Raw genomic sequence first — 14,352 nt, 5'->3', positions numbered from 1 at the left:
CTCACATAGATAGGGTGCCCACAAAAAATCAGGTCCATAGGATCATCCTAACCCTTCCATTTGTGGAGGTATAGATTTATGGACGTTTATACCCATCCATTTTAACCTTCACAAATGGAAAGGTTAGGATGATCCTATGAAGTTGATTTTTTGTGGGCACCCTATCTATGTGAGGGCCTATCAAATGAATGCTTTGGATCATCCAAACAAAGTGGACCCCCTATGTTTTGTGAGCGCCACTAGGGGTGGTTATTCGGTTATAACCGAACCGAATAAACCGAAATAATTTCGCTTATCAAATTTCGGTAACCGAAACCGAACCGATTAACAATTCGGTTATTCGGTTATAACCGAATTGTGGGAAAAAAAGAGGGAAAAAAGGAAAATCTCGGTTTGGATCGGAGGGCTAGGATCATCCGATCGAAATGATTTTTTGAGCACAACCTAATTAAGTTATGATCAATCAAATGGACGGTGTTGATCATCCTACGGAGTGCACATATAGCACTTTTTTTTGGAAAAACATGGTTTTCATCCATAATTTCGGTTATTCGGTTAACCGATTTTTTTTTTAGATGACTGAAAACCGAATAACCGAATTTCCAAAAAAAAAAAACCACCGAAACTAAACCGAAAAGAAAAAAAACTGAACTGAACCGAACCGACCCAACCAATTCGGTTCGGTTCGGTTATTCTGTTATAACCGAATAATGAACACCCCTAAGCGCCACCTCAGGAACCCTTCTCTCTCTCTCTCTCTCTCTCTCTCTCTCTCTCTCTCTCTCTCTCTCTCTCTATATATATATATATATATATATATATATATATATATATATATATACACACACACACACACACACTAGTAAAAAACCTCGTGCAATGCACGGGCCGACAAAGAACTTTACGGACCACATCATAGGTTGATCCAAACCGTCCATGTGATGGAACACAACATCAATAGGTTGTGCTAGTAAAATCATTTCCATAGGCTGATCCTAGCCCTCCAATCTATAGAGGTTTCCATAATTAAAAAAGCATAAAGGAGGGGGGTAGGATTGAAATTATGTAGCTTTAATGGGTGCCTTTGTTAAAAGCATAAAGGAGGGGGTAGGATTGAAAATATGTGGGTTGAATGGGTGCCTTTGTTAAAAAAAGTCAAAAAAAGTGATGTGTAATTCTCATAGAATTTTGGAAGAAATTCAAATAATTCTCTCATTTTCTCTTCTGCGATATATATATATATAGCCTATTAAGGGCAAACTTGTCATTTTATATTATATCTTTAATATATAAGTGAAACCGTGCGTGGTGACCATAACTTTCGGCTTCTCTATTCCCTTCAAAAAAAAAAGAAAAAACTTTTGGCTTCTCCATTCACAACATTCTCTATCTCTTCTCTCTTCTACTCTCATCTCATCATCTCTTTCTCCATTCATTCAATTGTGTTGAAATCTAAGATGGTATCAGAGCTAAAGATGGAAGTCACTCTTCCTCGTTAAAAGGTTCCATTATTATCTTCTTTTTTTCTCTTTTTTAAACCCTAGCCAAACCCCTTTTGAGTTTTTTTTTCAATAAATCCCTAACTACCATTCTTCTTCCTTAATCTTTTCCCTCAAATCATCCTAACCCTCACCCTCTTCTCAATCGCCCACCCCACCCTCCACCAACCCTAGCCGCCGACCCCCCCCCCCCCGAAAAAAAAAAAAAAAAAAAAACTCTTGTTTTCTCTTCAAACCCCACCCCTGACCCTAACCTCCTCCCACCTTATCTGTACACCCTCTTTGCATCTCTTTTGAGTTTTCGCCCTACCCCTTTCCCCTTTTTCCAATCCCAAAACACACATTTTACTTTTCACCCTAACCCTATATATATATATATATATATATATATATATAGAGAGAGAGAGAGAGAGAGAGAAAACAGTTCCTACACATGTGTAGAGAGTTCTCTACACACTAGCTTAAAATACAGTGGGGGCCCACATTGTTTGGGTGATCCAAGCCATCCATTTTAAAGGCCCTCACATAGATAGGGTGTCTACAAAAAATCAGATCCATAGGATCATCCCAACCCTACGATTTGTGGAGGTAAATTGGATGTCTTTAAACCTTCACAAATTCACAAATTAGTCTATTTTTTGGCTCCACAGTTCGAATGGTTAGGATGATCCTATGGATCTGATTTTTTGTGAACACCCTATCTATGTGAGGGCCTTAAAAATGAATGGTTTGGATCACCCAAATAATGTGGCCCCCACTGTATTTTAAGCTAGTGTGTAGATAACTTATCTACACATATGTGTAGGAACCGTTTTCTCATATATATATATATATATATATATATATATATAAGGGCTATGATATTTTCACCCCCTCTACAGTAGGCAATCGCCCCCCTTATAACGTGAACAGTGGGCAACTTCAACACTTTTTTACGTCAAATCACATTAAGAGGGGGGTGAATGCCTACTGCAATGGGGGTGAAAATATCATCGCCCTATTGTTAAATGTATTCAAGCCTATTAAGGGCAAACTTGTCATTTTATATTATATCTTTAATATATAAGTGAAATCGTGCGTGGAGACCATAACTTTCGGCTTCTCCATTCCCTTCAAAAAAAAAAACTTTCGGCTTCTCCATTCACGACATTCTCTATCTCTTCTCTCTTCTCCTCTCATCTCATCGGCTCTTTCTCCATTCATTCAATTGTGTTGAAATCTAAGATGGTATCAGAGCTAAAGATGGAAGTCAATCTTCCTTGTTAAAAGGTTCTATTATTATCTTCATTTTTCTCTCTTTTTTAAACCCTAGCCAAACTCCTTTTGACTTTTTTTTTTTCAATAAATCCCTAACTTCCATTCTTCTTCCTTAATCTTTTCCCTCAAATCATCCTACACCCTCTTCTCAATCGCCCACCCCACCCTCCACCAACCCTAGCCCGCCCCCCCCCCCCCCCCCAATCTCTTGTTTTCTCTTCAAACCCACCCTAACCTCCTCCCACCTTATCCGTACACCCTCTTTAGATCTCTTTTGAGTTTTCGCCCTACCCCTTTCCCCTTTTTCCAATCCCAAAACACATATTTTACTTTTCACCCTAACCCTATATATATATATATATATATATATATATATATATATATATGGCTATGATATTTTCACCCCCTTTACAGTAGGCAACCGCCCCCCTTATAACGTGAACAGTGGGCAACTTCAACGCTTTTTTACGTCAAATCACATTAAGAGGGGGGCGAATGCCTACTGCAGGGGGGGTGAAAATATCATTGCCCTATTGTTAAATGTATTCAAGCCTATTAAGGGCAAACTTTTCATTTTATATTATATCTTTAATATATAAGTGAAATCGTGCGTGGAGACCATAACTTTCGGCTTCTCCGTTCACGACATTCTCTATCTCTTCTCTCTTCTCTCTTCTCTCTTCTCTCTTCTCCTCTCATTTCATCGTCTCCTTCTCCATTCATTCATTTGTGTTGAAGATGATTTCAGAGCTAAAGATGGAAGTCATTCTTCCTTGTTAAAAGGTTCCATTATTATCTTCCTTTTTCTCTCTTTTTTAAATTTTTCAATAAATCCCTAACTTCCATTCTTCTTCCTTAATCTTTTCCCTCAAATCTTCCTAACCCTCACCCTTTTCTCAATCGCCCACCCCACCCTCCACCAACCCTAGCCGCCGACACCTCCCCCCCCCCCAAAAAAAAAAAAAATCTCTTGTTTTCTCTTCAAACCCCACCCCCGACCCTAACCTCCTCCCACCTTATCCGTACACCCTCTTTACATCTCTTTTGAGTTTTCGCCCTACCCCTTTCCCCTTTTTCCAATCCTAAAACACACATTTTATTTTTCTCTTCAACCTAATCCTAGACCTCTCTGTCACATTATTTTTCTACTCTTCTTGTGTTGCTATCTTCCCTTAACCTCTCGTTTTCTTCAAATCAGTCACCGGCGGCTTAACATACAGTGGGCCAACATTGTTTGGGTGATCTGAACCATTCATTTGATAGGCCCTCACATTGATAGGATGCGATAAAAAAATCAGCTCCATTAGATGATCCCAACCCTTCAAACTGTGGAGGCAAAAATGGACAGATTTGTGAAGGTTTTCACACGTCCATTTTTTGCCTCCACAAATCGTAGGGTTGGGATGATCCTATGGAGCTGATTTTTTGGGCACACCCTATCTATGTGAGGGCCCATCAAATGAATGGTTTGCATCACCCAAGCAATGTGGGGCCCACTGTATTTTAAGCCGTCGGTGTAGCTAAGTTAGCTACACGTATGTGTAGCTACACTTCTCTCTCTCTCTCTCTCTCTCTCTCTCTCTCTCTCTCTCTCTCTCTCTCTATTTATATATATATATATATATATATATTGTAAAATGTATTCAAGCCTATTGAGGGCAAACTTGTCATTTTGTATTATATCTTTAATATATATGTGAAATCGTGGGTGGAGAGCATAACTTTCAGCTTCTCCATTCCCGCCATTCTCTCTTCTCTCTTCTCTCTTCTCTCTTCTATCTTCTCCCCTCATCTCATCTTTTCTTCCTCCATTCATTCAATCGTGTAGAAATCTAACATGGTATCATAGCTAAAGATGGAAGTCATTCTTCCGTGTTAAAAGGTTCCATTATTATCTTCCTTTTTCTCTCTTTTTTAAACCCTAGCCAAACCCCTTTTGCGTTTTTTCTTTCAATAAATCCCTAACTTCCATTCTTCTTCCTTAATCTTTGCCCTCAAATCATCGTAACCCTCACCCTCTTCTCAATCGCCCACCCCACCCTCTACCAAACGTAGCCGCCAACCCACCCCCCCATATCTCTTATTTTCTCTTCAAACCCCACGCCCCCGATCCTACCCTCCTCCCACCTTATCCGTACACCCTCTTTACATCTCTTTTGAGTTTTCGCCCTACCCCTTTTTCCATCCCAAAACACACATTTGACTTTTCACCCTAACCCTAAAAGTTCCCAAATGTAATTATTCTCTTCAACCTAATCCTAGACCCCTCTCTCACTTTATTTTTCTACTCTTCCTGTGTTGCTATCTTCCATTAACCTCTCGTTTTCTTCAAATCAGTCCCTAATTCTCCCTTTATTTATGTTCTAAACTTGTTTCTTATTTTCTTTTATTCCATTATCGGTTCAGGAACGTTGGTTGGTGGTCCTACTTTATTTCTACTATGTTTGTTGGGTATTCTTAACCCTTTGTTTGTCCTGAAACCGTATCTTGATATATATGAAAGTGATTATTGGTGGCTTTGTTTGTGGATTTGTGATTGTTGGTGATACAAGTGCACGCCAACTATTTGATAAAATGTCTGAGTGAATTTTTTGTTGGCTTTGGTAATGATCAGTTGTGCCTCGTTACTTGTGTTGTCGGTGGTGAATTGGTTGATGATTGTTGATAGTGGAGTTGGTTGTGGATTTATTGGTGATTATTGGTGACTATGGATTTGTTGGTGATTGTTGGTGGTAGTGTTGTTTGTTTGTTGTTGTTGATTGGTGATGGTTGTTAGTTTTTGGTGATTGTGGATTTGTTGGTTGCTTCTACACTTGGTAATTGGTGTTGATTAGTGATGGAGTTGGTGATTGTTAGTTGTTGATTGTTAGTGGTGATCATTGGCTGTTGTCGGTGGTGGACTGGTTGATGCTTGTTGGTTGTGGTGTTGGTTCTTGGTGGTCATTCGTTGATTGTGATTAGTGTTGGTGATGTTGGTGGAGCTTTTGGTGATTGTTGGTTGTTGGTTCGTGGCAATGATGGACTTCCCGGGATGGTGATTGGCCTTCGTTCTTGTTGGTGGTTGTCACGTGTTTTATGACATTACTATTGTTCGTGGATTGATATTGGGGTGATAGTGCTACCTTCGCGTATATTGGAGGTTGTTTGCTATTAGTTGTTCTCGGCATTCTTCTTATGGTTGCCGACGGTGGTTGTTATGGATCGTGGTCGCGGTCGTGATTCATGGGGAGGTCGTGGCCGTGGGTCTCAATATTGTATCCATTGTCCTATGAATGGCCACACCGTTGACTACTATTATGATTTACATCCAGCGCTTCACCCCTACTGCTGTACTACTGCTTCTGTTGCTGCTTCTGATGGTTCCTCTCCTGCTCCTATTGCACCTGCTACATCGGCCCCTACAGCCTCTATGCTTGTCAATCGTGCTGAATATGAGAAGCTTGTCCGCCTATGTGATAGAGGCCAGCAGCCCACTGTCACATTTTTCCAGCCGGGTAATTTATCTTGTTTTCTTTCTGACTCTGCTTCTGGATCATGGCTCATTGATTTAGGAGCATTTTATCACATGACTGGTAATTTTAGTCTCATTTCCAGTCCGCCTCTTCTAGTGCCCCTCATTCTATTACATTAGCAGATGGAACTACTTCGCCTGTCTCTGGGGTTGGTGTAGTCTCCATCTCTAATGGCCTTTGTTTTTCTTTTGTTCTGTATGTTCCTTCTTTCCTGTTAATCTATTATCTGTGAGTCAATTGACAAAAACTCTAAATTGTTCTGTTTCCTTCTTTCCCTCTTATTGCACCTTTCAAGATCCGAAGACTGGGATGAGTATTGGTTTGGTCCATGAGTTTGGTGGCTTATACTATCTTAATTCGAGACCTGTTGGTGCTGCTCTTCGTACTTCTGTTGATGCTTATTAGTGGCACTATCGTTTGGGCCACCCTCCTGCCGAGAAGCTTCACAAATCTCCTTTTATTACTAGTTCTATTGAGTTGTTTTGTTGTGAGTCTTGTGAGTTGGGAAAGCACCATCGAGTGTCTTTTCCTTCACGTGGTATTCGTCGTTCGTCGAGTTCTTTTGAACTTGTTCATTCCGACGTTTGGGGTCCTTCACGCGTTGTCTCTTTATATGGTTTTCGATAACTGTGAAAAAAGCCATATTACCTGGGGTTAGTTGTCTCATAAGCATATCATACACCGAGCACGTATAATCTATTGTTTTCCTTTGACTCTTGCTATGTTTTGTAATTATTCTCACAGTTATCTCGTGTCCTATTTTATATTGACATGTTCTCTTAACTATGATAGTTGTGGAATCATATTACAATGCCTCTCTAATCTTGGCTGCAAATACTTGATTTTGTCACTTAAGGATCCTGCAGCTAACGCAGTTTACATCACAGAACTAGCGGCTATGAATGGCGCGGCCTATGCTAATGAGGAGGCCTAAAAGGGTGCGCGGTCAGTCAATTTATGAATTCTCCTCGTACATGCCATTGGGTAGTAATAGTTCATTTCATCAGGTACTTGAAGGGTACCCCAGAAAAAGGATTGTGCTTCAAGAAAATGGTCACGAAATAGTAGAGGGTATACTAATGCAGATTGGGCAGGGTCTCCTGCAGACAGGAGATCTGCAACTGGTTATTGTACTTTCGTTGGAGGTAATATGGTATCTTGGAGAAGTAAGAAACAAGACATTGTGTCCAAATCCAGTGCGGAAGCAAAATACAGGGCTATGTCATTTACGAGTGGAAAATTAATTTGGTTACGCTCTTTCTATCCGAGATTGGATTCTCATCTTCAAATCCAGCACGGTTATATTGTGCTAAGAAGTCTGCGATTCATATTGCCAGCAACCCAGTCTTTCATGAGCGAACCAAGCACATTGAGGTAGATTGTCATTTCATTCATCAGAGAATTCAGAGAGGCAAAATATGCACTATGTTCACTCAATCAGCAGACCAGCTGCTGATGTGTTCACTAAACCATTAGGGCTTGCCAGATTAAAGGATGCTTGTAACAAGTTCAGAATGTATGGTATATACAGTCCAGCTTGAGGGTGAGTGTTGGATGTATTACACCTTGGGGGTATTGTGGTCTTTGTATTACACACAGATATACATACATATATACACATATATATATATATAAAGAGAAAATAAAGTTTGTGCAGCTGCACAGATAAGCTATCTATGCATGGGTATAAAAATCTGCCCTATTGGTTCAATTTTTGGGGGATCCAAAGCATTCATTTGGAAGGCCCTTCCGTGGGTAGGGTGTGTACCAAAAATCAGCCTTATAGGATCATCCTAACCCAATCAAAGTTGGAGGGGAAAATGGACAGACACTGTGTTAACGTTCAAGAACCAATAACGGCGTAAAAAGGAAGGAAAAACGAGTTTAGAACATAAATAAAGCGGATTTGGGACTGATTTGAAAATAACTCGAGTTTAAGGAGATGATTTCAACACAAGGATGAGAGAAAACCCAAAGTTAGGGTTGGCGGCTAGGATTAGGGTTAAGTGAGGGGGGGCGATCAGGGTTAGGGCAAGGGTTAGGTTCGTGTTGGGGAAGAAGATTAGGTTTAGGGTTTATTGAAAAACAAAAAAAAAAGGTGGAGTAAAAGGATTTAAGAGACCCAAAAGAAAGAGAGAGAGAGAGAGAGAGAAAAGAAGAAGAAGATGATGGGAAACTATGAGACATGGTATCTTTAAGGAGGGATGATCACTTCCACCTTTAGCTCTAATACCATGTTATCTTCTACATTGGAGAGATGAGAGGAGAGAAGAGATGGAATATGCGAGAGAGTGTGAGAGTTTTCTCCCCTCCCACACGAAAATGATATATATCTAGTCACTAGTAAATACATCTAACACCAAACTATCCTTCATAAAATGGGCAATAATAATGAAAAAATATTTGGATATTATGGTTGAGGATTTGTTTTAGAGATTGAAGCTAATTTTAAGGAGTAACAATAGACACAGTCAAGTCAAAGCTAGGCGGTCTCCTCCACATCAAACCAAATCTTGAAGGAGAGGGATGAGCACTCATTGGGGAGATTACCAAACATATTCAGCACCAACTCAACTCAACTCAACTCAACTAAGCCTTTGTCCCAAACTAGTTGGGGTCGGCTAATGAATCCTTTAGAAAATTTTCATGAAGGTGAAAGGATCTATCCGGCTCAAATTGACTAATTCTAATCCTGACACTAGTTGGGTTCTTCTACATGGATCATTTTCTTCCATTTTATCTTATCCAAGGTCTACATGTCCGAAATGTATTCAGCACCAATCGGCAAAAATTCAAATGAAGCATAGAGTTGAGCACTCCTCATTGGGTTTCACATCTTCAAAGACAACTTCACCGATTATTAGTGGAGGATGCTCTACCCATTGTTTTGAAAATCTTACGATTTACGATTCAAATCAAATTTCATGGATTACAATTTGAATCCCGTGATTGAATCTTAATTTGTATGAATCTTACGATTTTCGATCTAATCTTACGATTCAATCATGTGATTTATCCTAATTAAGTTTTGTAGAAAAGAAAATAGGATTTTCTTTTGAAAGGCCATCTTTCCCTTTTGTATTGTATTAAAAGAAGCCTTCGAAAGTCCTCTTGTGAAGAAAGAAGACAAAGAAGGTGGAAAAGTTCTAATGAGTCGAACCAATTCTTTAACCATTGTTGTAGCTCACCATATGTATTCCATGCCCCCTTATCCATACCTAGCTATTGACTATGGTACACAACTTTCGTTGTTCACACATCACATGTGGATCGGTGGATTTCTCAGCTAGACGTATCTTTCTATTTCGATTTATAATTTATAGGACGTATATTTCTATTTATGGATAATGAATGCCTTTCTTTTTATAATGAATCCTTCTTTTGGCCTTTACTGAATGGAATCGCTCCAGTCACTAGCCCCGCCTTCGGCATCCCCCTCCTTGCGGTTAAGGTAACGACTTCGGGCATGGCCAGCTCCCATAGTGTGACGGGCGGTGTGTACAAGGCCCGGGAACGAATTCACCGCCGTATGGCTGCCCTATCCATTTATTCACTCGATCCAATGGTGAATTGGTTTGGTCCCGTTCCAAGAATCAAAACAAGACGGATCCATACATCTCGATAGGAAAAGAATCAATAGAAAAAGAAAGAATCGGAATTGATCGATCTCTTTCTCGAAACAAATGAAAAGGAAAAGATGAGGGGAATTACTTACATCGAAGAGGGAGATGACTATAATGAGGACAACATCGATGACTTACAATATATTTATACTTGATATTTATCATTTGATATTTGAGACTTTGAGAATTAATATGATCTTGTGTCCTTTTTTTCTTTTTTTTTGAAAAATGTCATTATTTTCAAAATCATTATCTAATATATGTGGGTTTGGATGTGAAATAGATAATTAGTATGTGACAATTTTGTTTGCAGACTATTTGTATTATGATACTAAACACCTAATCATGGTAGTGTCGATATAAATTAATGGATTTGGATGAAAAATGAACAATTAGATATTTTATTATTCTTTTACTTGTTAATATTTATATGTGTGTGTGAATGAATCTTACGATTTACGATACAATTTATGATTCAATTCCGGTTTCCAAAACACAGGGTCTCGGTTTGATCGCCCCGTGCACATCTGACATCAACATGTCTGTCCAATTAAGTTCCATAGATGAATGACAATAACCTGTGCACCTTGCAAGTGCATCAGGCAGCACAATTTCTCTTTTTCATAATTGTTACCTTCTGCTAACTTGTCTGCATTTGAATAAATTTGACAGGAGGGAATATCTTTCATGGTGCAATGGGCTTGGATTCTCTGTTCCTAATGCGACCCGTCAAAGGGTGGTAAGATTTTCAAAATGCTGTTATTCTGTAAGACAGGAAACTGTTTGTGCACTCAAAACAGTTTTCTCTTACTGTAATATATCTCACTTTATAATTCTGTGTGTAGCCTTCGTATTTCAGTGGTTAAAACAGTCATGATTGTCTGCACATACAGGTCAGATTATAGGACGCCCGTGCGAGGTCTGTATCTGTGTGGGAGCGGGACACACCCAGGCGGTGGTGTGATGGGAGCACCTGGCCGTAATGCTGCTCATGTGGTCCTTCAAGACATGAAGAGATCTGCCACCATCTAAGAACAAGTGACTACTATATGCCCCCTCATCCATTCAAACTGAGGAGAAAGTTTTCCCATTTAGTATCTTAAATTGTGTTGATATCCAATGCTTGAGTGAGGGATATTTATCTCTCCTTGATAATCGACATGAAGTCCAAATGTTATATCCAATAGAATGGACCCTTGGACATTGTGTTCTTGTCCAGCTGTTCTTTTATTACTTCATACTTGGCTCAATATATCATTATCTTTCTCGTCAAAAATATATATATCATTATCTTCAATTAGTAGAAAATGTCCACAGCAGATTACGATTATTAGTGTAGAAGATGGAGCTATATACGATTCTCAACGCACCCATATTTAGGCGTAGGCAGAGGATTGGTCACTCTAATTTGCTGCTAGGGACCTTTTTCATTTTGACCAAAGTAATTTAGTCGATATTTTCATTATGATAATCGGAGAGTCGAGATGCAGGCCCCTGGTGAGTTTCAAGTCCAAACCGGGTTTTGGAAGTTTGGAGACAGAGACGAGATGGGATGTAAGTTATGTGGGTAGAGTTTTTGTGAACTAAGCCTGCAATCCTGAATTCAAGATATGATTCCAATTGACTGGAATCCCAATCATTATTGGACCACCCTTAGAGGCGCGACACTTAAGTAGGCAAAAATCTGCTTCAACTCAACTCAACAAAGCCTTTTTTCCCAAACTAGTTGGGGTCGGCTAAATGAATCCTTAAGAAAAATTTCATGAAGAAGGTCAAAGGAATCTACCCGACTCTAAGCCTAGCCCTAGTTGGGTTCGTCTACGTGGATCATTTTTTCCATTCTATCCTATTGAAGGTTACGTTCTCTATTATGTTTCTAGCTATCAAGTCTTTCCTCACTGTTTATACCCAAAAATTCAAAGACCTGCTTTAAAACCAAACTTATATCATGGGGGCAAACTGCAATAAAATCAAATTATACCGTTCTTCCTTCAAGCTAAGAATTCCCTAAAAGTAACCACCATCCGCATTCGTTCTTAATTAACTATTAAAAAAATAAGTTAGCTTAGCAAGTAATGCTAGGGAAACCGAGAATATGACCTAAAAGGGGGACCTAAATATTGATTCACGCCACCCCATCACAAGTGACGTGAACCACCTCTTAAATTTAGAAAAATATCTAGAAGTTAAAAAAAAGTTTTTTTGAACACGTCCTATTCTCATTGCACGTCCCCTGTTGGGTGATAGTCACGGTCTCCATATCATTTTTCTTAGCTTAGATACAGAACACAAACATGAAAACCCGGACATATTCTAAGAGTTTAATTCGTGTTTCCTGCTCTCGAGTCCCATCTCGATCGAAAGGAGCAGCAGATGATGCGTGAGATTTTTATCTAATCCCCCCTCTTTCATTTTCTGTTTTTTCTCCCCGCCTCTGTTTTAAAGGGTTTCAAGGTTCTCCTAATTCTTTTTATATGGTTCCCCATTGTTCTAAATCCGATCATTCTTCTTCAAACTCCATATTTCAGCGCTCCAATGTTTTGATAAACATGCGCATTTCAAGGGCTTTAAGATTTTTTTGAGAACCGTAATGTTCCTTTAAATACTACACGACAAACAAGTGGAGCACATGTTTATCAAAACACTTGAGCGTAGAAATCATTTCCCTTTTGCGATTTGTATGATAGTTTTGAGATTTGTATTCTTTATCTTAAACATTGGATGTCACCCTTCATTTTTATTATGATAGTTTTGCATTCATAAACACAACTTAGCAATCGGTTGTACAAAATATGGATACAATTCAAATGAAACAAATGGTGAAAATGGCCAAAATAAGTGGCAAGACGAGCTTGTATATGTATACATATCTAAAAATATAATATCAAGATCCCCTTATTTTGCTGATTGCACTCTTTGGGCCCGTTTGACTTATTTATATATCTCTTCAATAACATAGCGAATTATTTTCTAATATACATATATAATTGCTTTCATTAGGCTCATCATATTTGTGATGTGAACAAATAGTTTCTTTCTTAAATTTATACACTTATGATATAAATCTAGAGAATTTTGGTATGAAAATTTGTCATTTTCTACAATATTTGAAATTAGTTATTATCCTGCGCTAAATAATATCCAAGAAACTATATTGGGTAGGGACTAGGGTCAGGCTAATGAATCTAGGGTTTTGCCAAAGAAAACCTAACCCGCGGTGTAGCTCTCTACAGATGCAATGTACCCCATTATTTAGGTTTTGATGTGGGAAACATGACCCACAGACAGAGAGTGCCATATTTATATTAGGAAGTGGTAATTGCACAGCATCCATCCTGCTGCTTCTGTGCCCTAACAGAAGAGGCGGCAGCGAAGATGGAGAATGAAGGTGAGGACACAACAGACAACCTTCTTGGAATCCTCCTGACAGAAGAAGAAGATGAAGAAGTGGCGGAAGGAGAAGAGAGAACCCACCACGACGACTACTACAACTGCTACTTACGATCGAGGGATTCAACGCTGAGCATCCGTCAGCTCCCCTCTCAAGGCCTATCCTTCCAGCTATGGCCCGCTGCCTCTACTCTCGTCTCCCTCCTCGACAATTGCCAGCAAAGGGAAAGCCCCCTCTTCCCGCTCCTCATCTCCTCCTCCTTCTCCTCTCATACAATCCGCATCCTCGAGCTTGGCTCCGGCACCGGACTCGTCGGCATCGCGGCTTCGTCCATCCTGGGCGCCCACGCCACCCTCACTGACCTCCCTCACGTCCTCCCCAACCTCCAATTCAATATCCAAGCCAACAACGCCAACGCCAACGTTCACTGTCTCAGGTGGGGACACCCTGAAGACGTGGAATCCATCCTCCAACAATTCCCACAATTCCATCTAATCCTCGCCTCTGACGTTGTCTACCACCAGCACCTATTCGACCCTCTTCTCCGAACCCTTTCTTCTCTTCTCCAACAACTCCCACAAGCCATCTTCCTCATGGCCCACCTCAGGAGGTGGTCCAAGGATTCCCTCTTCTTCAACAAAGCCAGGAAACTCTTCCACCTCAACACCCTACACACGGATCCTCCCTTGCCCGGCTCCCGAACCGGCGTTGCCGTTTACCATTTTGCTGCCAAGCCTCGGAAAGATAACCACCCCCTCTCAATCTCATCATCCTAGTAAGACTTTGTTTTTCCCTCTATTTTCTTTCTTTCTTTCCTTTTCCTCTTTCTGGATGGAGATTGATTAATAGTAAGTAGTTCCCTGCTTGACATTCATTGGTCAAGACTTGATCCTACTACTAGTTTCTCACATGTTTAATGGAAACTTGATTTACAAATTACAATGTTACTTTGGTAAAGTTTTACTCTTTCAACTACGAAATTCAGAAAAATATATATATATATACATTCAAAAGTTAATGGAGCAGTCCTACTTAGCTGCAATGAATCCAAAACTACTATGATCGCATCT

General features: G+C 39.8%; 2 protein-coding genes across 3 annotated transcripts in view; both read left to right on the top strand.

Moving 5' to 3' along the window:
* Window positions 1-11,188, top strand: part of LOC143875613 (FAD/NAD(P)-binding oxidoreductase family protein) — a 78,014-nt gene extending 66,826 nt beyond the window's left edge. For both annotated transcript variants that reach the window (XM_077377225.1, XM_077377224.1), the window contains 2 exons: window positions 10,564-10,630; window positions 10,785-11,188. In XM_077377225.1, coding sequence (XP_077233340.1) covers window positions 10,564-10,630; window positions 10,785-10,923 — 206 coding nt within the window. In that variant the 3' untranslated portion in view covers window positions 10,924-11,188. The remainder of the gene's footprint in view (window positions 1-10,563; window positions 10,631-10,784) is intronic.
* Window positions 11,189-13,076: 1,888 nt separating this feature from the next.
* On the top strand, window positions 13,077-14,218 carry LOC143875612 (uncharacterized). The gene has a single exon (XM_077377223.1). The coding sequence runs from the start codon at window positions 13,267-13,269 to the stop codon at window positions 14,056-14,058; it is 792 nt and encodes a 263-aa protein (XP_077233338.1). The 5' UTR covers window positions 13,077-13,266; the 3' UTR covers window positions 14,059-14,218.
* Window positions 14,219-14,352: the final 134 nt, after the last annotated feature.

Source organism: Tasmannia lanceolata, unplaced genomic scaffold, assembly GCF_043159265.1.
Source record: "Tasmannia lanceolata isolate RefF3 unplaced genomic scaffold, GAP_Taslan_0.1 ptg000004l, whole genome shotgun sequence".
Classification (NCBI taxonomy): domain Eukaryota; kingdom Viridiplantae; phylum Streptophyta; class Magnoliopsida; order Canellales; family Winteraceae; genus Tasmannia; species Tasmannia lanceolata.
This window is presented reverse-complemented; position numbering and strand designations above follow the sequence as displayed.

Bases quoted from the DNA above. Each gene is read 5' to 3' on its own strand.
- LOC143875612 (XM_077377223.1), top strand. From the start codon at position 13,267: ATGGAGAATGAAGGTGAGGACACAACAGACAACCTTCTTGGAATCCTC.